General features: G+C 40.3%; 1 protein-coding gene across 1 annotated transcript in view; it reads left to right on the top strand.

The window, feature by feature from the left end:
• Nucleotides 1-27,755, top strand: part of LOC113647555 (NACHT, LRR and PYD domains-containing protein 3-like) — a 291,375-nt gene that overhangs the window by 19,246 nt on the left and 244,374 nt on the right. The window contains exons 8-10 of the mRNA XM_047801719.1: nt 1,368-1,541; nt 6,259-6,432; nt 6,662-6,838. Of these exons, the coding sequence (XP_047657675.1) occupies nt 1,368-1,541; nt 6,259-6,432; nt 6,662-6,838 (525 nt within the window). The remainder of the gene's footprint in view (nt 1-1,367; nt 1,542-6,258; nt 6,433-6,661; nt 6,839-27,755) is intronic.

The raw sequence follows: 27,755 nt of genomic DNA, 5'->3' as shown, positions 1-27,755 counted from the left end.
AAGCCAGAGATGATAAAGGTGGTTTCTGAATTTTTGGCAAGTTCAGATGTTTTGTTTTAAAATGCTTTGTGGCAGTAGAAGCACAATGATCCATCAATACCAGGCTCAAAATGAAGCCATGCAAATTCTTGGTACCAGTGAGCCTGAAATTTTGGAGTTTTGTCCCAAAGCACCTGACACACAATAGTCTTAGGATCTGGCTGGTGGGGTTTTAAATGCTTCCCTTTCTTCACATTGTCACTAATGTTAATGTATTTTCCAAAACAAATGCTTGTAAAAAAAAATCCAGAAGAGTCCAAGGAAATGGAATATGTAAGGGTTAGTTTGGCTCTCACTTCTCATTGGAGGCTTATAAAACTACACTTGGGTGTCAGATTTGTAGTCCGGGGTCTAACGAATCAAACAAACCCTCTCATGAGCCAATCGGTGCCTGTGGTGCAGAGATAGGCAGCTAAGAAGTCAATGATGTCTCTCCATCCTATGTGGGACACCCTAGCTTTGATTGACAATTGCTCCCTCCAGTAGCGATGTGATGTTCCGCGAGCATAACTCTTTAGCCAATAAGGAGACGATTCCAACGAGATGCAACATGACACATCTGGTAAGGGAGGGGTGTGCACTGGAGCATGCGCATATTCTTTTTTTTTTTTTTTTTTTTTTTTAAAATTTATTGCGCAATTCTCGAACTTTTCACACTCGCACTTCAACCTTTTTCTGGTGAAAGCTAAGACATGTGGCTATGACCCCGAGTTGTTGTTTAGCTCCCAACATGTTTACAGCAATGTATTCAGTTTGTCAGGTAAACAACTATGACGGAAATAAAAACCCTACATTCTAGCCTTTGTAACTCTGTCAGTAAGGCCTAGAATCACCCTGATACTTGTATCAGAAACTAGAGACTCTCTTCTTTCCAATGAGACCAGGCTCACCTCTGACTGTCAAAGTATGTGGGAGCTGTACCACTTTTTAGGTGGGTATGTCATCTAATCAAAAATCATGAAAATTGGGGTGACCACATAAGTGGTTTTAAAACTTGTACATATTGTTGACTGAGAGCTTTTAACATGCCAATGTAGTGCAGGCAAGAGAATACATCAGAGAAAATATCTGAAAACATGTTTACAAGTGAAACTCGTAAACATGATGTCCAGTGTGAACAACCTCGTTGTTGTTGATTATAATGAGAATTAATCCAGTTGATGAAGTATTTTTGGATTGTAATAGCTAGTTCTGTGGTGTCCTATCCTCTGATTTGTGTGTGTGACAGAAACACACTGACATTACTGTCACATCTTAAACATTAGCTGAATTATGGCTGTTTGTGTGTTTGAGGTCAATGTTCTGATATTTCATCATTTCTCTTCCAGTCTGTGTGACTGTAATCTGACAGAGGAAAGCTGTAGAGTTCTGTCCTCAGTTCTCCGCTCAAATTCCTCCAGTCTGAGAGAACTGGACCTAAATAACAATAAGCTGCAAGATTCAGGAGTGAAGCTGCTCTCTGATGGACTGAAGAATCCACACAGTACACTGGAGATACTGAGGTACACACACACACACACACACACACACACACACACACACACACACACACACACACACACACACACACACACACAAACAGGTGTTTAAGCTGCTTTGTAAATTTATTTAGTGAAGGTGACACTATGGATATACACTGAGAGTGAAGCTTCTTCTTATTAAAATACATCTTAAGGAAATCAGCATGTGTTGATTATAAATATTTGAGATTATATTGAAATGATTGTGGATGTCACAGGTAACCAGTACAGATCCTGTACAATAGGAGTGATATTTTGTACTAATTGTAATGGATAAAGGTTTTTTTGTGAAATAACATTAATCTAATCTACTTGGAATGAATGCATGTAGAAAAGGTTTTTCTGTATTTTCTTAACATTAATAATGAGCAAACCTTTTCAATAGCCCTCAAATGATAAAATAAGATATTATTGATTGAGGAACAAAGCCGAGGTCAGAGTCGACTATTACACCCAGATTTCTAACCTGTATCCTAGCTCATTTTAAATGTGAAGAAGTTTTAATGAAGAAAAGATAAGGCAAACGATCCAAAAACAGTAAGCAAAGGCAGGGTCAAAAAACAGGCACAGTCTGAAATAATCGTAACAGTCCATGAGAATTGATTGTTCTAATCTGAAGAGCAGAAAGAGGGTCAGTAGTGATGTGTTTTTCTATATGTTGTGAATTAGTGTTTCTGATGTATAGATTGATTTATTTTATCTGTGTATGGAGGGTTTTATGTGATGTGTGAAGGATATTAGAATAAGGTCCAGATTTAATAAAAACCCAGATAAAAGCATTGATTTGTGAGGTGACATTTGTAATTGTAGAAGAAAAAACATGACCACCAACTGTTTTACTGAACAAAGTAGATCAGTGTACATTGCACACATTTAATAAAATACTAATACTCTAGTCATACTAAAGTGTCAGGGATGCGGGTATAAAAAACAGACACAAATGCAGGATAGCATAAAATAATCTGGATTTATTAACTTAAACACGAAACAGGGACAAGAACTCGACAAAAACATGACATGACAATAACGACATAGAACGAGAATTCCGTGCTGCCATAGGCAACGCGGCATGGTTAACTACAAAACCATACAAATACACAGTGTTGTAATTTAACGAAGTACAAATACTTCGTTACTGTACTTAAGTAAAAATGTCACGTATCTGTACTTTACTTCGCTATTTCAATTTATGACAACTTTCACTTTTACTCCACTACATTTCCGAGATAAAATGTAAACTTTTACTTCGTTATATTTCTTCTAAACATCTTCATTACTCATTGCTACAAAATATAATCAGAAGAAATGTGTGCGACTACAATAAGGGAGGTTTGGCGAATCACTGCTCCTAGGTTGCATTACGCTCCGCATGCTGTACGGGTACAGGTACGTGCAGCGTGCACACGCAGTCATATGGAATAAAAACACTGTCAATAATAATCGTACGTAATTCAAAGAATTTGTGTGTAAATTTTAATTTTGCGGAGTTGGATCCCAAAACCTACGGCCACGACAGTTTACAGATACGAGATTTTGTGTGTTTGTTCAAATACGACTCCAAAATGTACGACTATGACAGTTTACACACAACGCTTGTTTTCACAACACCTCTTTTTCCACACACGGAAACGGTCTGCGAAACAACTGTCAAAAATACGTCATCACGTTCACAGGCATTACTATCCGAGGGAAGATGAATCGATTCCACGAAATGCGCATGCGCCGCGCCCTCTTTTAAACCACTGTCGAAATGGCGGATCAGCAGCCAAGCACTCACTCATCGTCAGTGTTGTATAAAGTAGTAGAAAGCAACACTTAAGTAAAAGTACAAGTATCGTACTAGAAAAAGACTTCAGTAGAAGTGAAAGTCACCTTTTAGAATATTACTCAAGTAAAAGTCTTAAAGTATCTGATATTTACTGTACTTAAGTATCAAGTCATTTTCTGATATTTAATGTACTTAAGTATTTGAAGTAAAAGTAAAAAGTAAAATTTCAGTGATTTTCAGTAGGTATAAGATCAGGGGCAGTTCTAGGGTTTCATCTTTAGGGGTTTTAGCCCTCAGTGAGAATTTAAAACAAGAAGAGATTTATATTATATATTATATGACTACACAGTAAGCCAAAAGTTATGGTGTTGTTAAATGGCAAAAGTGGACACCAAAATTTTATGCATGATGTAATGATGTCAGTCTTGAATCAAATCAGTTCATGTGTGTGTGCATTCTCTATAAACAGTGTGTCCGATGAATGACGTCATTAATATTCACAAGACAAAGACCAAATCAATAAATGTTATTTTTATTTAGTATTGTATGGATTGTTTGCATTAATATTTTGTTTGTGCTACAACTCTGGTAATAAGAATAGTGACATTTCACTGCTTTTGGTTGCCGTGTTTGCAGCTTTCCGATTAACGTTATAGATAAACGCCTCCAGCTCTGACTGCGTGTTCACTCTGCGTGTACCTGTGCTTCTCCGTACAGCGTGCAATGCAATCTAGGAGCAGTGATTCACCAAACCTCTCTTATTGCAGTCACACACATTTCTTCTGATTCTATTTTATAGTAACGAAGACGCTTGGTGGAAATATAACGGAGTAAAAGTTTACATTTTATCTCGGAAATGTAGTGGAGTAAAAATGAAAGTTGACAAACTTAAATAGCGAAGTAAAGTACAGATACATTTCTACTTAAGTACAGTAATGAAGTATTTTTACTCCGTTACATTACAACACTGGTCATCATCTCAGGTAAGTTTTTTTCCTTCCAAATTCGGACATGTTTAAGGGTTAGTTATCACTAATAACAGAGAGGAGTAATATTACAGATATAGGTTAACTATAGTAAGTAAGATTAGCTCTCAGAGTAAGGTTACATTAGGTGCTTAAATAATACAGCTGTTTAGGAGGTCATCACTGCAGTCTGTAGCGTGATGGCCTACATAAAAGAATTAGCAATTTTAAGTGTTAACTTACTAACAGCTGTGTACATGCACTGGAATACACAGGTCATGCAATATAAGTGTTCACTGCTTAAGTGTTAAAGTCATATTTTATTGATGTGTTGGACATCAGAAAATGGGGAACCAGTCCAATATCAGTGGACAGTCAGCACAAGAAAGAAGGTCCAAGTCAAATGGGCAGTCAGTGCAGCAGGAAATGGCTAGGGGTGTGTGTGTGTGTGTGTGTGTGTGTGTGTGTGTGTGTGTGTGTGTGTGTGTGTGTGTGTGTGTGTGTGTGTGTAGGCCTATCTTATCACGCTACAGACTGCAGTGATGACCTCCTAAACAGCTGTATTATTTAAGCACCTAATGTAACCTTACTCTGAGAGCTAATCTTACTTACTATAGTTAACCTATATCTGTAATATTACTCCTCTCTGTTATTAGTGATAACTAACCCTTAAACATGTCTGAATTTGGAAGGAAAAACCAACTTACCCGAGACGATGAGTGAGCGCTTGGCTGCTGATCCACCATTTCGGCGCCAGTGGTTTAAAAGAGGGCGCGGCGCATGCGCATTTCGTGGAATCGATTCATCTTCCCTCGGATAGTAATGCCTGTGAACGTGATGACGTATTTTTGACAGTTGTTTCGCAGACCGTTTTCGTGTGAAAAAGAGGTGTTGTGAAAACAAGCGTTGTGTGTAAACTGTCATAGTCGTACATTTTGGAGTCGTATTTGAACAAACACACAAAATCTCGTATCTGTAAACTGTCAGGGTCGTAAATTTTGGGATCCAAATCCGCAAAATTAAAATTTACACACAAATGCTTTGAATTACGTACGATTATTATTGACAGTGTTTTTATTCCATAAGTCAGAGCTGGGGGCGTTTATCTATAACGTTAATCGGCGGAAAGCCACAAAGACGGCAACCAAAAGCAGTGAAATGTCACTATTCTTATTACCAGAGTTGATAGCACAAACAAAATATTAATGCAATATCAATACTAAATAAAAATTAAATTTATTGATTTGGTCTTTGTCTTGTGAATATTTGTTTATTAATGACGTCATTAATTGGACACACTGTTTGTAGAGAATGCACACACACATACATCAAAGACTGGCCTCATTACATCATGCATAAAATTTTGGTGTCCACTTTTACCATTTAATAACACCATAACTTTTGGCTTACTATGTAGTCATATAATATATAATACACAACTCTTCTTGTTTTAAATTCTCACTGAGGGATAAAACCCCTAAAGATGAAATCCTAGAACTGCCCCTGATCTTATACCTACCGAAAATCACTGAAATTTTACTTTTTACTTTTACTTCAAATACTTAAGTACATTAAATATCAGAAAATGACTTTTGATACTTAAGTGAATTAAATATCAGATACTTTAAGATTTTTACTCGAGTAATATTCTAAAAGGCAACTTTCACTTCTACCAAAGTCTTTTTCTAGTACGATACTTGTACTTTTACTCAAGTATTGCTGTCTAGTACTTTATACAACACTGCAAATACACAATTAACACATCAGGAACAGGTGTGCAGAGGCAAGGAGAAAGAGACAAGGGTGGGGCAGACACGTGACATAGAGCATAAACAAAAGCACATGGCCTTATATTTTATCCTGACATTAGAACCTTGTTTTCAGGTAGAAACTTCATTTCTCACTGATGGAAACACCTCAATTCACTATCAGAAATAAATCAAACACTTCATCATTTCTCTTCCAGTCTGTGTGACTGTAATCTGACAGAGGAAAGCTGTAGAGTTCTGTCCTCAGTTCTCAGCTCAAACTCCTCCAGTCTGAGAGAACTGGACCTGAGTGAGAATAAACTGCAGGTTTCAGGAGTGAAGCTGCTCTCTGACGGACTGAAGGATCCACACTGTACACTGGAGAAACTGAGGTGTACACACACACACACACACACACACACACACACACACACAGAGTTTTATTAAACACTACAACATCCAGTTCTCCTCTGTGGTAACTGTAATTGTAGTGATCTGATATATTGTCATTGTGTGTGTGAGTTGGAGAGTAAATGTACTGTATATAAAGAATTTGTGTAGTTCATGTTTTCAATACTAAACCTGAGTGTGTTAAGTGTGAGAAGGTTTTCTTTCTTGCAGGATGTGGGGCTGCAGTATTACAGATGAAGGTTGTGCTGCTCTGGCTTCAGCTCTGAGGTCAAACTCCTCATCACACCTTAGAGAACTGAATCTGTACGATAATAATCCAGGAGAATCAGGAGTGAAGCTGCTCTTTGATCTACTGAAGGATCCACACTGTAAACTGGAGACACTACAGTGAGTTACTGACTTACTGTCTCTTTACTGTATGATATTGTATAATATTCACTGTGTGCTGTAAAATGTTACATCTAATGTGTGTATTTATGCTTCTGTTGTTCATAAGTAATGCGTTTAAATGTGTCTGTAATTCTGTCCTGTTGTGTTTTTCAGCATTAATTATGATAAACTCAGCAGGTCTGGTGTATGACAGGAGTCTCTCCTCAGACCTTTTTTCCAGGATAAAGCAGTTATGGTGGTGAAGCGTTAGAACACGTCCCACATTTCCAGCAGTTTGGGAGCTGAATCATTCATATTCAGATGTAGAAGATCCATAACAATAACTGTGACTGATCACATCCTTTTATCCTCTCAGCTACAACTTCACACTTTAACATCTTTTACAATCCAAAGTCAAATCCTTCAGCATCTACACACAACACAGAGATATCATCACATCATCACACTGATTACACAAATACACATCCATGTTTTGGAGATGTTTATAGATTATTTTTACCTCTTTATTTTTATCTCAAATTTGTTTCTCCACAGATGATTGACTCACAGTTGTGATATTGATTTATTTATTTTCCTTTTAAAGTGTCTTATTATCAAACCATTTTCAACAAACGCTTTTAAAATCTTTATTAAAATTCCTTTAAAACAAATATAATCTTCACTTCCTAATCCATCTATTCCTGAACTCTTCTTTTTTGTGTAGTTGATCTGTTTCTTTCAATTTCCTCATGACATTTTATTTTATCTTGTTTGCTTCTGGTTTTTATATAATTTAACTTCTTCCTCTTTCCACCATATATTTTGCTTTATTTCTTCATCTTGACCCATCCAGTTCTTCTACTATTTCTTTTATCATGAGAGCAAGTCATGGCCTAATGGTTAGAGAGTCTGACTCATAATCCTAAGGTTGTGGGTTCGAGTCTCGGGCCGGCCACGGCTGAGGTGTCCTTGAGCAAGACACCGAACCCCCAAACTGCTCCCCGGACGCCGCAGCATGAATGGCTGCCCACTGCCGTGTGTGTGTGTGTGTGTGTGTGTTCATGGTGTGTGTGTGTTCACTGCTGTGTGCACTTTGGATGGGTTAAATGCAGAGAACGAATTCTGAGTATGGGTCACCGTACTTAGCCGTATGTCACGTCACTTTCATCTTTTTTATATTTTTGTTCTCTTTGCCCAATTCTTTCTCTAATTTAAAAACTTTACTTCTACTTATTATTTTTCTTTCTTTCTTTTCTTTCTCCCTTTCTCCCTTTCTACAATATTTAATTAAAACTGTAACATTATCTTCCTCATTCATTTCATTTCCTTTTTCTATAATTTCTCTTATCTTATACACCTTATCCCCTTTTCTACATTATACCAATCTTAAAAATTAAAAAGTATGATACTCAAACTTGTTTCTGTATATTTGATTTTGTCTATAATGTTTTCTACATTACTTGTACATAAAATAGTCAATCCTTGTCCTGCAAGTTTTTTTTTTTTACTATATTCCTTCTTTTCTTCCTCCTCTCTCCACATGTCTATCACTCATTTTTCACTCATTATCCTTTAGTTCTTTTCTCTGTTTCTTAAAAACCATCCAATCTGCCATATTGAGTTTACAGAAAACAGTGTTAAAGTCCTCCATCATTATTATTTCTTTATACTTCTTTAAAATTCTTCTTAAAGTATTTAAATAATTATTTCTTTTCTTTTTTTATCTGTTGGGCCATATACATTTACTAAACTGACAAAAAGGAGAGCTGAAACTTCACTGTGTAGAGGCAAATTCTAGTGTTTCAGCTCTGCTATTAGTACCCAAGGTGCGTGTGTGTGTGTCTTCATGCATCCTCCCTGGTTACTGAAGATGTATCACTTTGAGTTATCACCTCAGCAAGGTGACATTCTATTTTCAATTCTTATCAAGCACCTGCACACAAACTCCCCTAAAGTTCCCATCTTTCTAGCATGTACAAATTTAATAGTTAGAAGGGCCTCTTGTTCTTTCTCCCTAGTCTGTCACACATAATTTACTGTAAAAATATATAACAATTACAGTATATGAAAACACTCATGATATTTAAAATTTCCTCTACACCACCCTCCAGAATGTTTTAACCTGCAGTCAGAGTTTTAAAAAAAAAAGAATTCACGGCTTGCAGAAATCACCCAATCGCAAATGCGCACGCCCGCATTACCCGTGAGCCTCAGCATCCGTGGTTTTGGAGACGGAGCCAGTCCACTTTGTGATTGGGTGATTTCTGCAAACTTTCAGGGTTTCGCAAATTGTAAGTGTTCAAATATCATCATTTCATTCAAGTAACAGTACCTGGGAAGTGGTTTGAATGCAATGAAGGAGAATTCACGGACTGCAGAAATCAGGAGACTCAAATAAAACGGATGGTCATTACATTGTATTGTTGAACTGTCAAGCACACTTTGTGTTTATGTGTTGAAAGAAGATGAGGATATCCTTAAAAGAGAATCGGCGGTGGGTCATCAGGTGGCTTTAGCTGACGTCTTCAACATAGTAAAAGTAGATAAGGCTCATGGGTACTGTAGTATTTACTGTAGTTTACGGTCCGATTTGACACACCAAATACATGGAAAAAATGGCTTTTCTCGGAAAAGAAATCATAGCACAATGGTTAGTACCCTACAGAATATAAAGCAATAAAAACAAGCATTAAAATCTCCTGGATAAATGTTGAGTAATATAGTGCTTAATGTTTAAAAATTAATAACAAATTAGCAAAAACAATGCTTCCGAATGGCAGAAAGAAAAACGTGCTGCAGACACGAAAGATGCTTCCTACTGAAATACATTAGATCGAACGTCCTTGCTTTTTGACACGTAAAAAAGGGAGCTCCGTCTCCACAAACACGAATCAACTAGATTACATTTCGTGACCTATGTGACGAACTGCCATGAGACTGGGTTGTACAGCATGGTGAAGATTCATACTGTTCAACACCTTGAACTTTCCCCCCGCCTTATCTCATACACCATAGCTTACTGTATTCCACTGCATATATATATTATGTTCTGTAGCTCAGTTCTTTGAGCAGCTGTTTGGAATAAACCAGATTTGATTTTACTCATGTGGTTTGTTCTCTCAGTGCTCCGGAGCTCCTATTGTTTTGCAGAGGTAAAGGGACGCGGAGAAGTGCGAGGAGGAATCTTTCTTACAGAGCTACATTTCTGTTTTCTTCTGTGAAAATTGGCTTATGCAAAGCACTCAGTCTCTTTGTCCTACTTTACAAAACCTTTGATTAAACTGTAGTGATTTTGGCTCGCGAAGCAAGGTAAATATTTATAAGTAACTATAACGTGTTATAGTGACTTCTAAATATTTTAACCTAAGTTGAAATTAACGGTACTGGAATTAAGGTTACGCTTATTTGGTCTGTTCGTCCGGCGAACAGGCCGCGTACCTTTATTAATTCTATGAAGGTGGTATCTTCCCGGCCAAGAAAGATTCACTTTCCTTTTACTGTATACCGTAATTTAAATTAAATTAACTCAATAGAGCATGTAGTTCAGACCAGATATTGCAGGTACCTTATGTGAGCGATACTCAGAGACAATCACTTATTTGGCACAAAAATATGGCATTTAATGAATGAGACAAACACAACATAAACTAACTACACAAACAAACAAAAGAAATAGGGAAAACGAAGATTAAAATAAAAGAAAAGAAAAGAAATTAAAATTGGGGAAAGGGAGGAAGAGACTGGAAAGAAGAAATTAGAGAAAGGAAGGAAAGGAATGGCAAGCTTAAACTTCAAAATTAATCACACCCTAACTGGGAAATCGTCACAGAAACTTAAATTCAACTTAAGATTCAATGAAAGATTCCTACTTAAAATTACGCATCTAAATTGGTTGGTAAAGGAAACGGTTACTTGCATTGGCTTACTGCACAAGAGTCCGGATGCAACAGAGAAATCTCTGAAAAGTCAGTTAGGGTGGGGTCAGACGTTCTTCCAAGTTCTCCTGAAGATCAGAGCAGTTGTCGTTCTTGGAAGTGAAGCTTGCTGGAACTTCTTTGAAGGAAGATGGAGTCGTCTCCAAGCTGTTCCGAAAGTCTGACCACGGATTAGTGGTGTTTGTGACAATTTAAGAAAGGAAATAAACAGTTCATGGAAAAAAAGGGCAAACCAGTGTTAGAATTTCAGTCCACAGAATGGATACAGAACTTTGCATTTATGGTGGATGTTACAGAGCACCTGAATAACTTGAACAAAATGCTGCAAGGGCGCAGCAAAGTTGTCACACAGTACTATGACAGCATATGTGCGTTCAAGTTGAAGCTATCATTGTGGGAGACACAACTCACAGGTGGTGATGCTGCTCATTTTCCTTGTCTGAAAGATGTGTGCACGACCCAACATGCCGCAGACATGAAGCGGTTCAAAGATAAAATAACAGGACATCAGCGGGAGTTTGAGCAATGCTTTCAGATTTTTGGTAAACTGGAGAAAGACGTTTTTCGCTCGCCAAAGAGTTTTTCGCTCGCCATTCACCGTGAATGCCTCTGATCTGCCTGCCAACATCCAAATAGAAATAATAGACTTGCAGTGTGACTCAGATTTGAAGGGCAAGTTTTCCGCAGCTAGCTTGGACACATTTTATCAGCATCAGGTTACCCCAACTTGACAGCCCTTGCTGCAAAGGTGTTCTGCATGTTTGGAACAACATATCTATTTAAGCAAGTTTTCTTTGTAATGAGAGCACTTGAATGACATTTTGAAATTCGCTGTCACTCAGGATGTGATGTCTGATATTGATGCATTTGTAAAAGCTAAAAGATGCCAGGTTTCAGGAGTAAAAAAAAAAAAAAGCAGCTGGTAACCCCACTTAAAATGCTGTATGAGACCCTGATATAGTTCTGTGAAAATTAATGTCTTCTATGGATATTTTAAGAAAGTGAAGAATGTGTGATTTACTGTAGTAATTTCAGTCACTTCAGTTCATAAGTTTGGTTAGTTGAAATTGTTCATGCATTGTACAGCTTTTATTGTTCGATCAATAAATAGTGTAGCCTACAAGGCAGGGGTTAACTCAACCCTCTTCAATAGTTTTACCTCCATTTGTATGGTGTGGTGAGTTAGCTCAGGATTAAGATGTGGAAATGACGAATTAGTTATTCAAAACCTAGAAGAGTATTTTGTTCAATCCCAGATAGGCTGTGACTTAAAGTTGAATGCCTTTGTAGATATAGATAGTTTTAAGACAAAGTTTAAGTGAAGTTTAACTGAAGCATTGTGTTCTTGAAATTGCAACAATTTATTCCTTAGAATTTTTGGACCAAAGAAAAACAAAGGAAACAAATCTGAAGTTGTCGTTATTTTTAAGTTATTATACCATGATTTTACCGGTCCGGCCCACTTGGGAATAGATTTTCCTCAATATGGCCCCTGACCTAAAATGAGTTTTACACTCCTGCCCTAGGCCTTTTGACATACAAATGTCATATGGAGGGAATGACACATCTCTCCTTGTCATGCCATATTGCTTTCACTGGTGAACATTTTTTTATGATGTTATACATGTTTCTGTCAGAGACATGGAAATGGGTTTGCAATGTAAATTCAAAAGTAAAAGTAAAATTGTAGATAAATTAACGCTGTACTGTGTAATTAGACAACAGTCATTTCATTGTTATTTTTACACAATATTGAGTAGAATTAACTCTAAATACCCCGGACACGGAATCTGGATCTAGGGACATGGAATGTCATCTCACTGGGGGGAAGGTGCCTGAGCTGGTGCTGGAGGTTGAGAGATACCGACTAGAGATAGTTGGGCATGCCTCCATGCACAGCTTGGGCTCTGGAACACAACTCCTCAAGAGAGGCTGGATTCTTCTGGAGTTGCCCTTGGTGAGAGGCGGCGGGCTGGTGTGGGCTTGCTCATAGCCCCCCAGCTCAGCAGCCATGTGTTGGAGTTCACCCCGTTGAATGAGAGGGTCGTTTCCCTGCGCCTTTGGGTCGGGGATAGGTCTCTCACTGTTATTTGTGCTTACAGGCCAAATGGCAGTGTAGAGTACCCGACCTTCTTGGTGTCTCTGGGAGGGGTGCTGGAAAATGCTCCGACCAGGGACTCCGTCGTTCTAGTGGGGGACTTCAATGCTCACGTGGGTAGCGACAGTGACACCTGGAGTGGCGTGATTGGGAGAAACAGCCCCCCTGACCTGAACCCGAGTGGTGTTCTGTTATTGGACTTCTTTGCTAGTCACAGTTTGTCTATGACAAACACCATGTTCAAGCATAATGGTGTCCATCAGTACACAGGACACCCTAGGTCGGAGGTCGATGATCGACTTTGTGGTTGTTTCATCTGGCCGTATGTCTTGGACACTCGGGTAAAGAGAGGGGCAGAGCTGTCAACCGATCACCAGCTGGTGGCAAGTTGGATCCGATGGCAGGGGACATTGAACAGACTTGGCAGCCCCAAACGTACTGTGAGGGTCTGCTGGGAACGTTTGGCAGAGTCTCCGGTCAGAGAGATTTTCAACTCCCACCTCCGGCAGAGCTTCAACCAGATCCTGAAGGAGGTTGGAGACACTGAGTCCGAGTGTTCCATGTTCTCCACCTCCATTGTCGACGCAGCCACTCGGAGCTGTGGCAATAAGGTCGCCGGTGCCTGTCGTGTTGTCGAGCTTCAGCCCGGGTGGTTGCGGAGGCAAAAACACGGGTCTGGGAGGAGTTCGGTGAGGCCATGGAGAAGGACTATCGGTCGGCCTCAAAGAAATTCTGGCAAACTGTCCAGCGCCTCAGGAGGGGTGAAGCAGTGCCCTGCGCACACTCTTTACAGTGGGAGTGGGAATCTGCTGACTTCGACTGGGGACATCCTCCGATGATGGAAGGAGTACTTCGATGTTCTCCTCAACCCCACCGACATGTCTTCCACTGAGGAAGCAGAGGCCAAGGGCTCGGTTGTGGACTCGTCGATCCCCAAACTGAGGTTACTGAGGTATTTGAGAAGCTCCTCAGTGGCAAGCCACCGGGTGTGGATGAGAACTGCCCTGAGTACCTCAAGTCTCTGGATATTGTGGGGCTGTCTTGGTTGACACGCCTCTGCAACATCGCGTGGCGGCTGGGGACAGTGCCTCTGAACTGGCAGACTGGGGTAGTGGTCCCTCTGTTTAAGAAGGGGGACTGGAGCGTGTGTTCCAACTACAGGGGCTCACACTCCTCAGCCTCCCCGGAAAAGTCTATGCCAGGGTACTGGAGAGGAGAATTCGGCCGATAGTCGAACCTCGGAGTCAGGAGGAACAATGCGGGTTTCGTCCCGGTCGTGGAACACTGGACCATCTCTATACCCTCGCCAGGTTGCTGGAGGGTTCAGGGGAGTTTGCCCAACCAGTCCACATGTGTTATGTGGATCTGGAGAAGGCATTCGACTGTGTCCCTCGTGGTGACCTGTGGGGGGTGCTCTGGGAGTATGGGGTCCAGGGCCCTCTGCTAAGGGCTAGGGGCTGGAGGGAAGGATGGAAAGAGTGAGGGAAGAATGGAGCGGGAGGTTGACAGGCGGATCGGTGTATCTTCTGCAGTGATGCGGTCAATATGCCGGTCTATTGTGGTCGATCTACGTTCCTATCCTCACCTATGGTCATGAGCTTTGGGTCATGACCAAAAGGACAAGATCCCGGATACAAGCAGCCAAAATGAGTTTCCTCCGCAGGGTGGCTGGGTGCTCCCTTAAAGATAGGGTGAGGAGCTCGGTCACTCGGGAGGAGCTCAGAGTAGAGCCACTGCTACTCCACATCAAGAGGAGTCAGCTGAGGTGGCTCAGGCATCTGTTCTGGATGCCTCCTGGACGCCTCCTTGGGGAGGTGTTCCGGGCATGCCCAACCGGGAGGAGGCCCCTGGGAAGACCTAGGACACACTGGAGGGACTATGTCTCTCGGCTGGCCTGGGAATGCCTCGGTAAACCCCCCGGAAGAGCTGGACAAAGTGTCTGGGGAGAGGGAAGTCTGGGCATCCCTGCTTAGACTGCTGCCCCACAACCCGGCCCCGGATATGCGGTAGAAGATGGAATGGAATGGAATTAACTTTAAAAACTTGACACTGACCGAAGAGTAAATTTTACACTGTTTTAGAGCAGGACCAAATATTATCTGAAACAGAGTCAAATTCATCTGTTTAGGCATTAAATTAACACTGTTTTTACTGTGTACATGAGTTTAATTAGCCACTTCCAATAAACAGTTGTCATTATGTCCTTTCAAATTAAACTATTGCTGTCCAGCCTGCACCAATATGTGATGACCCAGGAGCTGGCCAGGAGCATCAAGATGTGGTAGCTCAGTGGTTAAGGTGTTGCGCTACTGATCGGAAGGTCATGGGTTCGAACCGCAGGTCCACCAAGCTGCCACTGCTGGGCCCCTGAGCAAGGCCCTTAACCCTCAGTTGTAAGTAACTCTGGATAAGGGTGTCTGCTAAATGCCATAAATTTAAATGTAAATCAAGAGTGTCACTTAGGAGCTGCTTGAATTACAGAGACTAACAGGTCTCGGCAACGTCTCTTCCCAATCCCGGCTGCGATGCTAATGCTGGCTCACCAAGCTTATTGTGGAGGATGACATTGAGGACACTTTCTTGGACACAGAGCACACTGTGAACTGGGAGGGCTGGCCGAAGTGGGATTTGCCCCGATACTCACTGGAGAAGCCTATTATGCCATGAAGCCCAAAGATGCAGCAGACTATGACCTGGTGAAGCAGGAGTTCCTCATCCCTTGTGGCCAGTCTCCAGTAAACATGGCCAGCGATTTCCACAAGTGGCGGTACAACCCCGTGGGCAACCCGCGATCATGATGGACGAGATCCTAAGGATCATCAATGATGGCTGCAGTACTACCAGCTAACTTGCCAAGGAAATCGACAATAGGGTGGCCATCAACCACAAGGAGTTCCTGGATGTGCTGGAGTGGGAATTCCAGCCCAATCCCTGCTGCCCACAGCTCAGCTAGGCCAGCCATCCTCCCTCCCATAGTAAAACTGGTGGGAACACTAGCGGTCTCATATATACATCGCTCCACTCCTGCCGCACTGGTTATGATCCATAGTGAGGCCGGCGTTTGGCCACTCCTCATCGGCCTTATCCCTGATCTCCCAGTCCCGCTTCTGCTTGGATATGAATGGCCCGGCTTCACCATCACTATGAGCCACCAAGAAGAAAACAGGTCAAAAATCACAGGCCTGGGTGCAGGAGGTATGCATGGTTTGAGGCGAATGCAGCGCTGATGGCTCCTGTCCAGGTGAGTCCCAAACTCCATCTAAGCCGGTGTCATCTGCGTTTCAGCAGGCTACATAGGAGAGGAGTTTTGGGAAAGCACAAAAAGAGGTTGAGCGGCTGAAGCACTGCTGGATCCAGGTTTGGTTCTGCAGGTGGAGTGTGAGAAAAAGGATCCCTCCCGACTGCTCCCGACCTTATGATTCCTGGTGAATGCTGTATCACCATACAGACCAGAGAGGGGAGCCTGCCTCCCATTCCTGCACGTGGCACATTTGGCATACCCTCTGGTGGGGCACTTGGGCCCTAAAACACACTAGAGAAACAGCAGCATAGTTCAAATGGTCTGGCATGAACACAGAGGTCCTCACATTCTGCCAGGCCTGTGCCCAGTGTTAGCAGACCTCCCCGCAGAAACCCGCACCTGCGCCACTCAACCTCCTTTCCATCATTGCGTGCTGATCGAGAGGATCGGCATTGATCTTCTTGGGCCACTTTCAAAGTCATCTCAGGGCTATGAGTACACCCTCATGATCATAGACTACAGCACTTGCTATGCCGAAGTGGTCCCATTTTGGCTCCCAACATAGCCAGGGAGCTCTTCAAGCTCTTCAGCCAGATCAGGATACCGTAGGGCAGATCAAGGTATGCCCATCATGTCAAAACTAATGGTGGATCTGTGTCGGTTGTTACAGATTAAGCAGCTGAGCACATCCGTCTATCACCCGGTACAATCAGACTCTGAAGAGGATGCTTGGGAAAGTGGTATATGTGGGAGGATGAAACTGGGACCTCCTCCTTCCCTACATCCTCTTCGCTGTCCAAGAGGTTCCACAAGAATCCACTGGACATGGCATGGCAAGCCTGGGAAGAACAGTCATTCCCCTACAGATACATCATTAAATTTGTCTGGCAAATGCAGGCATGGATCAATTAATTAGGGCCAATCGTAAAAGCCTACCTGGAGGGGCCAAACCCTGTGAATTCCAGCTGGGAGACAAAGTAATGTTACTCTTCCACAAGTCACCTGCAAATTCCTGGCAAAGTGGCCATGTTGAGTACAAGCTGCAGCAGCAAGATAAATGCACAGACACTCAGATATATAACGTCAACCATTTGAAGAAATGGATTGCTTTTGCCCTTGTTGTGTCTGTGTTTCATACCTTCTACTCAGCTCTCTAGGAGTGTGCCCTGGTGAGAAGCGGGAAGATCTCACACCGGCCCACCAAGAAGAAGCTCCTTGATCAATTTTCTCTGTGATCGGCCTCACACAACTGGTGCACCATGAGATCAAAACCCCTCCCAGGATGGTGGTTTAATAACAACCGTATAGAGTTCCAGAAATCCACTGTCAGGCTATAAAAGAGGTAGTGGAATGGATGCTGAGGAACGGGATCATTATGGAATCTGCACGCTTGTTGTCCAGCCCCATTGTAGTAGTGCCTGATTTGTCCCTAATTTCTCCTCAGTAGCCTCCCCCTTTCATATTTGACGAATAAGGGCTAACCAGACTAGATGCAGTGAACAAATGATACAACCTAGACTTTGGCCTTTCCTTCACCCTCTTCGGTCACCCCTTCATCAAACCAATGCTTTGAAAAAGGTCCTGGGGCAGTCCTGTACCAGGAGCTCAATAGGGAGTAGAACCCAATCATGTTAATCTCCTGATAACTGACCCCCACCAAGAAGATCTATGCCGCAGTGAAAGGGAAGCCTTTGCGATTAAGTGGGCCATTGAGGAACTGTGCTACTACCTAGCAGGGCATCACTTCTCTCTGGTAATGGACTATGCTCTGGGAATAGGACACCCTGCTATGGGTAGCATGCCAGAGTAACTCAATTTCTCCTGGAACAGGACCAGAACAGGTTCTAGCAGGGGAATGCAGACAGCCTTTCCAGGTGCTACACTCTCTGGAGGACAACTTTCTTCCAGCTGAATCCTACTGCTGCCTGCACTGCTGAGTTTAACCCATGCTCCTCTAGAAAAAGCTCCCCGACTCCTTACCGCTGGCTGGACCACCCCTCGCCTCTGCTGTTAGGATACTCCAACCCGAGTGGATTGTTCCTGTGTGCTGCATTTTCTCTCTGTCCCTTGCGCTCTATCTCTCTTTCTCTTTCTTTCTACCTCACCTGTCTCATTGCTTTTGGTTCTTTTAGAGCCAGCCTAAATCCATACTTTGTGACCTTTTTTGCACCTAATCCCAGGCTCAGTGCTTCTCTTTCGTGTCTGCCCCTAGAGTGCCCTACAAGCATTATATCTAAATGTCCTTGTTGCTTTGTGAAAATTTCCACACTAAATTTGGTTGTATTGTATACTATCTGATCTCTAATCTGAAACCAAATCATAATCCCAGTTTAAAAGTGGAGTGCAGGCTGTGAAGAAGCAGATCACTGGTTGGATGTATTGAACAAATCCACCCCTTACTTGAGTGTGAATGAGTAATTTTAAAAAGTATGTAGAACTAAGACAAGCCTTATATGTTGTTGTTGTGTTCTTCAAAGCATAAGACACATTCATAACACATGCATAAATGTGTAACAATAAATGATGGCTATTTTTTAAATCATTGTTCCACTGAAAACTTCATACATGAAAAATAAAAACAGTTGAAAAAAACTATTGGTGTGTGTTGTTGACTGTGCTCATACAGGTACAAATATGTCACCTCGAGACCTCTGATTTTACACACACTGGGTTAGGTGTTTGTTGTGGATCTGAATGCAAGTGAAGTGTTCACATATGTCCCAACAAATCCAAACTAAAGAGAAAATACGATTTTTTTTAACTTTACATATACGATTCTTGATAATGATTAGCATTTTTTAGAAAATGTAAATGTGGAAAAATCTATCATTAACCATAAACCATGTAAATTAATTATGTTAGAAAGAACATTGTACTCTTTACTACAGATGTCACTGTTACTATTTTAACACAACTTACTGAAACCTTCTTTCTCTAGAGAGTAAATGGGATCATGTCGTTCATGCCTCCACAACTGATAAGTGAATGTGGGGTTTTCTTATCAAATCTGAGCTCCTGGTGATGCCACATCAGCATGACTGCACACAGCATCAGAAATGAACAAAGTCAAACTTTTTACCTTTAAATAAGTTATATTGTACATACACAAAGTATTAGCTTTAGATAGATCAACATACAGACATATTCATTTATTAAATCTAAAACACTGACTATACACATAGCAGGGAATTCTAACCCACCTTGTAGATAAAAATCTTACACAACGATACCACTACTGTGTGTTACACTAAATGATTTGTGTAGGTGGGCTTCAGGTGGCTATAAGTGACATGGTAGAATTTAGGGTACCTTTAGCCCAATGTGTAGTATTTTTTTCAGTACTTAACGATGAACAGAGAACAATACCAGTCTATTACAACGTTGTACAACAAAAATACAGATTCACTACAGCTGCTTATAAATACAAACAATAAATACAGAAAGGTTTGACAGAACAAAACCAGGGGCCTGTTTCAGAAAGGAGGAAAACTCTGAGTATGTTAACCTTGAAATGAGGGAAACTCTGGGTTTTCTATTTCAGAAAGGGAGGTATGTTAAACCCGGGAAAGCAGGTAAAATCAAGCCCGTTTCTGAAAGAGAAGTAACTTGTACTCAGAGTCACTTACCATAGTAACTTTCTCTGTGAACCTAACCTGGTTGCGAGCAGGTTTTCTTCCATAAACCCAGAGTTTTTTTGGTTTCCCCTTTTTTAAAGAGGTGTCAGGACTCAACCCGGACTTTTGGCCACGTGCTGTTTTTGTTTATCTTCTTCGTCACGTGTCTGCCCCGCCTTCGTCTGCCCCTCCCTGTCTTCACACCTGATCCTTATTGTGTCATCGTGTCTTTTTATATTTAAGTGGGCCGCGTTGCCGAGTGCAGCGCGGAATCATTAGTTACGTTTACCCCTCGTCATGTCTAGTCTTTGTTACGTGTCTTCATTTGTATTGCTTTTGTTATCGTCTTTATGTCGTTGTCTTTATCTATTATTGTCTTTATTTATTAAACCCCTTTCATTTGAAGCTATCCTGCATACGGGTCTGTCTCCTTCCTCTTCCGGCTGTGACAAGAGGAAGCAATGTTTAAACACCTCATTCATTGCACACTTTTCAGTTACACAGAGAGAATCAAAGGGAATAAAATGTCCTTTTATGGATGACCCTGTTGATGAAGAGGAGTTACATTTACATCGGGAGAGGATTTTAACGCCCAGAGTGGATTTTATGTCATATCCCTATGCATTTTTATTTCAGCGGTACCATTTTTCTTTACAGTCAATAAGATACATTCATAATCTAATCCATCCTTACATCAAAAAATGTCAGCCATCGCGGCCGTGCACTTATATCTGAGCAGATGCTTTGCATTGCCTTACGTTTCTTTGCAAATGGTAGTTTTGTGTATAACATCAGGGATGCAGAACATTTTAGTAAGGCTACTGTTTACAGAGTGGTCAGGAAAGTGTGCCTTGCTCTTAAGTGCTTGTGTTGTTTCCTGATAAAATAAAATACTGTTCTTCTGGTTTCACCTTTGATATTGTAACAGTTGGGAATTTACTCTAAAATAGTTCTTAATTACTAACTACAAATTACATCTTCAACAAGTCTAATTAGATTAATGTAACAATTACTCTCTAAATAATCTCTAGAAAGTATTGGTCTACTTACTAATTTGGTCTACTTACTTATTAATAACTTTCTAAATCCCAAATCAACCTCAACCATGTTATGCGAGACACAGAGGCGGAAGCCAGAGTGAAAGCAAACAGAGATTATTTTGCCAAAAACAAGTAACTCGCAGTATCTGAGTGTAATCCGGTGGTGCGTGGTGGAAGCGGGGCCCACAAAGTCCTGAGTTAGGAATGAAAGGCAGTCTGTGTAAAATCCTGGGGAGTGCTTAGGAGAAGCGCAAAGCTGAACATACACACAGGAGTGTCGAGGAATGCACAGCCGAACCATAGATAATAACGAACGGTGAGTGAGGGTGAGAGAGTGGTATGTATATATGGTTGTGTGATGAGTGTGTAACGAGAGTCAGGTGTGTGTTTAATAAGCCGGTGAGCAGCTCCTTGCGGGCGGGGCACGCACGGGAGAAGAATCAGGGAGCTCCCTGACAAACCACTTGAACAATAAGGAGAGACAAGAAACTGCACTTCTAATGCTTTCAAATAAACACTATACAATTGCATGAATTATCCTTGAATTGACCAAAGTGTGTAACTAGAGGGAGAAGTTTACACTAAAAAGATACATGTTATAGGTACACCTTTTAAAATTTTATGTTCAATCCAATTTTGTTTTATACTGCATATAGTGTTGTTGTTTTTTTTATTTTTTTTTTGTGTTCATATTCTCCAAATGCATGCATAAGCACTTCAAGTTCTGCTGGTGAGAAATATGCAGACTTTTTTTGTCTGACGCTGTTGCCATGGTGACTCGTTATATCTGCGCTCCATTGATAATGGCTTTTTATAGTTGTAGTGCACGCGCTTAACTCCGAGTAGGTCAATTTAGAGTTGATAAAACTAACTCATTTCAGCTCTTCTGTAACCAAAAAGTTTCCCATTTCAGGGTTTGTCAACTCAGAGTTCAAGTTTAAACTCAGAGTTGGTTGAGCCTCCTTTCTGAAACAGGCCCTTGATGTCTCTTCAACAGTAACGGTGATAAACCCGACCAACCGTCACATGCAACCAGTGGTGTCAAAAGTATTCATATTCATTCCTCAGGTAGAAGTATAGATACTAGGGTTTAAAAATACTTCTGTAGAAGTTGAAGTATCAACTCAAGCTTTTTACTCAAGTAAAAGTGTAAAAGTACTTGTTTCAAAAATACTTTAAAAGTATAAAAGTAAAAGTAATGCAAGGAAAAAATCTTCAGAGGCATGTCATCAATAACCTTTATTGAATCAAACCAATTGGACTTTAAAAAAAAAAAAAGAAGGTGTCATAACTTGGGTTTCCTTCCACATATTGCATTTGCCTGAAATTTACCGGAATTGTTCCAAATTATGAACTTTGCAAATTAATTTTGTCTATTTTTCGTTGAACTATGTGTTCGTAAAATAAATACTTTCCTCCTCAAGTCCTCCCGAGTAAATTTGACTCGGCCACATTTAGTCTCGGCCACAGGACTCGGCCACAATTTGACTCGGCAAAAATGCACACATACACACACAAACACACACACAATTGTGTAATATTTGGTATAATAAACCTCATTAATATGTTAAAATGCCTCATTTTCTAGTTAAAAAAAAGAAAAGAAAATTTTAATTATTTTCACTCTAGAGGCACAAAAGTTAATGCACAATTACAGGCTGGTATATTTCAAAGCCAGGAGATTGTTTTGAAACCATTTTGACCATTTTTAATGTATTATAAATTATAATAAAGTATTATTATTATTATTATTATTATTATAGATAATAATAATAATAATAATAATAATAATAATAATAATAATAATAATAATAATAATTATTATTATTATTATTATTAAAAAATAATAATAATAATAATAACGTTCCCGCTTTTAACACAGCAGTGTGTTAATGAAATTAAAATTAGCCAGTATTTGTGCACCTGTAAATGTACAAAACGGATGCAATACAGAAGGCAATGCAAATAAATTATTTTAGAGATATTTCTATAGATATCTCTAAAATAATTGATTAAAGTAACTTAATAAAATCTCTTATTGTCAATTATGTTATGCCTAACTTGAACTGTGATTTCCTTTATATTTTACATTGCTATTATTTGAGTAAATGTAGGCAACATAATAATAATAATAATAATAATAATAATAATAATAAGAAGAAGAAGAAGAAGAAGAAGAAGAAGAAGAAGAAAAAGAAGAAATGTTAATTTAAAAAATCCCATAGCCAACGGTGTTTTATACGTCTTTATAATTATAATTTATTGTGGATGTTTTCTCACAATTCTCATGTAATGTGAAGTAAAATAAAAAATCTAAATCTTTTAAATGTAAATTAATAATATAAACATATTATACAATCTTAAAAATCCTTTGAGTGTTTAATCCTCTGGAGTCTGATTTGCCCAAACGTGCCTTTTTTTCAGATGCCAGCAAAAAGAGCTTAACTGCTCTGTCATATTTGATCAAACATGTCAAAGTATTACATCATTTAAATCTGTAAAGGGTCTACTTTCATTTGTGTATGCTCACTATATAAACAAAACGTTGTATTTTTTTTAAATTAATAAAATAATGTGTGCACCGTCTGTCGCCTTTGTCTGCATGATCTTCGTTTAGAAACACGTCATTAAAAAGCGCTGAAATTCGGCCAATATCTGACACACGGTAATAAAAAATATATCTTTTTTTTAGCTTAAAGTAGCTATGTAGTTTTAGAATACGTCGAAATAAAAAACATATATTTCCAATGAATAGAAATCATTTGAAACCAAGCAGAGGCACAGAATTTCCAGCTCATTAACACACACACACACACACACACACACACACACACACACACACACACACACACACACGCTATTCACAGGTAAATAGTTCACACGATGAGTCACACGCCCCCCGGACATTTTGCTGTGTGCTTGTAGGCCTTGTCCATGAGCAATTGCACTCAGTGGTGCCTCTAAAACAGCATAATTGGGTATAAATATCCTACAAAATAAACACATGCCTTAAAAAAAGACATTAACTGTTTTTTTTTTTGTTACCGGTTTTGGAATTTTCTGAATTCCCTTTCACTGCTTCTATTCTACTTGACTCGAATTGTTTACCTTCTGCAGAAATTAAATGTCCTAGGAACTGCACTTGTTGTTGAACAAATTCCAAATTTGACAGGCTTATTTGACCAAAGAACGATGTGGAGATGCATGGTTTATTTGGAATGGGTGTGGATAACCAGTCAAGATAAGTCTACCTCTACCGCACATCTGTGCTCACTCCATATCAAAGTTTCAACATCAGTACATCTGGCTTATCTAATTTACTATACCACTCTTTCTCATAGCTCTCATCCGATTCACATCTGTGTATGTGTGCAGTGCAATGTAAAGTTTTTTATGTAGTCTGTGTGAGAAGAGGTCCTTTCCACAAGAGTGTGTGTGTCATCAGTAAAAGAAAAATCACACAGTTTCCATTTGTATCAGAGCAGAGATCTGGGATAAAGTTTCACAAAGCAGGAGTCATCTCCCCATTCTATCTTAAGGCCTAGTGATGTGCTGATTAGATATAAATTTAATTTGCACATCAAATCTCGACCCAACAGATTTATTGGGGAATACTCAGAAATCAAAAAGAAAAATCCAAATTGTTTCTGTATAGTTACGGTTTTGAACCTTAAGGGCACTGAGAATGTCTCGTTGACTGACATTCCTGATGCTCACACAGTAAACAGGGAGTGATTGCTCATTTTAAGTGAAATAGAAAATTCACACAATCATATCACAGAATACTCTGCTCCTGAGTCAACTAGAACTGTATCGGTATTTGCTCGACTAGTAATGTAAACACAGGCATTTCTTTAAACCTGGTCTCATTGTATTTAGCATAACTTTCATTCGCAGATATAATACTCTGATTTTTTGCTAGACATTGAAATAGTAACAAGTGGAAAAGGACAGTTAGCTTAAGCTTTTCTTCCTTGCATTACAAAAAAGTGTCAGACTTACCCATCCCTGGGTGCTCACCCATCCCAGACTTGTTCAAACCTCAGGCCTCTTGGTTTCCCCTCGACATTTCTTAGGACAATACCGCGCCCAGTGATCTGCACTTCCACATATAAAACATCCATTCTGAAATCCACGTCTGTCCGTCCTCTTCTTCTGATGGAATCTCCTCGGACCTCATACAACTGGACCATGTTGAGACGGTGTTTAATTTTTAACCTTTCGTCTTTTCCTTTTTTGTCTCTCGGCCTTTAGCAGCTTTTCTGCATGGATGAAATGCTGTTCAATGATAGACAGTTTTTCAGTGTCCCAGGTGATGCAACAACAGACTGCTCACTTGGAGGCTGCCTATATACTGTAGTTGCAGGTGATTTTAATCATTCAAATCTAAAGACATTGCCTCCTAAATTTCACCAGCATGTTTCCTGCAATACAAGAGGAAACAAAACTTTGGATTATGTTTAGACAAACATCTCTGGAACTTACCTCCTTAACACCTGGGACAGTCAGACCACCATCTTTGTTTCTCACACCTAAGTACTTACCACTCATCCAACAACGACGACCATCAAAGTGTGGCCAGCAGGGGCAAAATCTGTACTTCAGGACAAGTCTCAACATACTGAATGTACTTTGCTGAACATGTTTGCCTCCCAGGCTACTTATGGGTCTCACATGGACATTGACACTTACACTTCCTCTGTGCTGGATTATATCAACACAACCTTTGACCATGTTACAAACCAGAAACAGATCACCACATACCCTAATCGGAGGATGAACAACATTGCCTGCAGGTCAGCTGATACACAAGCCTACAGCACATCCAGAGCAAACCATCAAAGGGGCATCAAAAAGGCAAGGCACTCCTACAAGCTTAAGGTAGAGGAACACTTTTCCAACTCCGAACCCAGATGCATGTGGCAGGGCAAACAGGCCATCAGCGACTATAAGCCGAGCAACTTTCACCCAACAACCACAGACATCTCATTCTTGAACAATCTGAATGAGACAGCCACTAAAACCAGACCCTCTGAAACCCTCCAGCCCCTTACACTTACCTCCTCTGATGTTTATGCTGCACTGGGCAAATCAACTCACACAAGGCTACCAGACCAGATGGCATTCCTGGGTGTGTGCTTAGAGTATATGCATAAGAGCTTGCGTTCTTTTTTCAGACATCTTCAACCTTGCCCTCTCCCTAGCGACTGTACCAACATGCTTCAAATCCACCTCCATTGTCCCAGGGCTACAACACTCCAACCTGCAAGCTATTATGCACATGCTCTAAGCACATGCCCAGGAATGCCATCTGGTCCGGCAGCCTTGCACGAATGTCTGAATGTAAACTGCCCAGTAGCACTCACACCCATCATCAAGAAGTGATTTGAGCGACTGGTACCGGAACATCTAAAGAACTGCCTCCCACCCACATCGGACCCACGCCAGTTAGCTTACTGGAGCAATAGGAGCACAGACCATGCAGTCTACTCAGTGCTGCACTCTGTCCTCACACATCTGGACTGTAATAATGCATGCACAAATGCGGTTTGTGGACTTTAGCTCAGCATTTAATACCACCATCCTTTGCAATTAATTAACTGATTGATTGATTAATCGATTAATCAATCAATTAATTAATCAATTCATTGATTAATTGATTAATTAATCGATTAATCGAATAATCGATTAATTAATCGGTTAATCGTTTAATCGATTAATTAAGGATCTAGGCATCAACACCTCCCTCTCATTGGATTATGGACTTTCTGACCAACAGACCCCAGCATGTCAGGTCAGGCCACTTCCACTGTGCCACCATGCAGTCATGAGCCCATTCCTTCATTCCCTCTTTCCGTACGACTGCAAGCCTGTTCATAGGGATGAGTGATATGTTCTATAAATTGAATTTTTAAGACAAAATCCGATTTTTGAATTGAAAACAATCATTAAAAATAAAAACAAATAAAACACCAGAGGCTATAGGATAGATTTTTCTTTTTCTTTTTTTAGCATCTTCTGAAAAATACTTTCGGGTTGGAAGCTCATATTGGGGGTCGATTATTTTGAGCATATGAAAAAATCCAGGCTTTTTAACTGTGTATATGGGCAGAATATCTTTAGGAATGTAACGCACCAGAGCATCAGTAATATCTTTCCACCAAGGCCCCTGCTTATCATATGGGATACAATGGGGAAATGTGTCCACTATGTTTACCTGTTTTTTAGCTGGTCTTTTGGGGTTGCTGTCTTGCTTTGCTGTTTTGGAGGAAAATTTTTGTTTTTAACAAAACGTCATAATGGATAATAACAATTAATCGTGCAGCTCTGCCTGTGCATGGATCTAATTCCATAATCAAGTTTGAGGATGACACCACAGTGATTGGCCTCATCACCAACAACAATGAGACAGCTTACAGAAAAGAGGTACAGCATCTGGCCAAATGGCAAGGCACTCCTACAAGCTTATATATATATATATACACACACAAATTAATCTGTGTACTATCCTGTTCATACTGTAAATACTAATATATTATTAATTATATATATAATGTTTATTTATTTATTTATTATTACTTTTTTGGGGGTTTTAAAATAATAAAAAGTGATAGCTCTTTGTTCAGCAAGTCAGTAGTTAATAATGAGCTTTTCACTTCAGATATTTTGCCAGTAGAACTCACTCACTCACTTTCTACCGCTTATCCGAACTACCTCGGGAGCCTGTGCCTATCTGAGGCATCATCGGGCATCAAGGCAGGATACAACCTGGACGGAGTGCCAACCCATCGCAGGGCACACACACACTCTCATTCACTCATGCAATCACACTCACTCACTCACTCACTCATTTTCTACCACTTATCCGAACTTCTCGGGTCACGGGGAGCCTGGCATCTCAGGCATCATCGGGCATCAAGGCATCAAGGCAGGATACACCCTGGACAACCCATCGCAGGGCACACACACACTCCCATTCACTCATGCAATCACACACTACGGACAAT

This window comes from Tachysurus fulvidraco, chromosome 16 (assembly GCF_022655615.1).
Source record: "Tachysurus fulvidraco isolate hzauxx_2018 chromosome 16, HZAU_PFXX_2.0, whole genome shotgun sequence".
In the NCBI taxonomy this organism is placed as follows: domain Eukaryota; kingdom Metazoa; phylum Chordata; class Actinopteri; order Siluriformes; family Bagridae; genus Tachysurus; species Tachysurus fulvidraco.
This window is presented reverse-complemented; position numbering and strand designations above follow the sequence as displayed.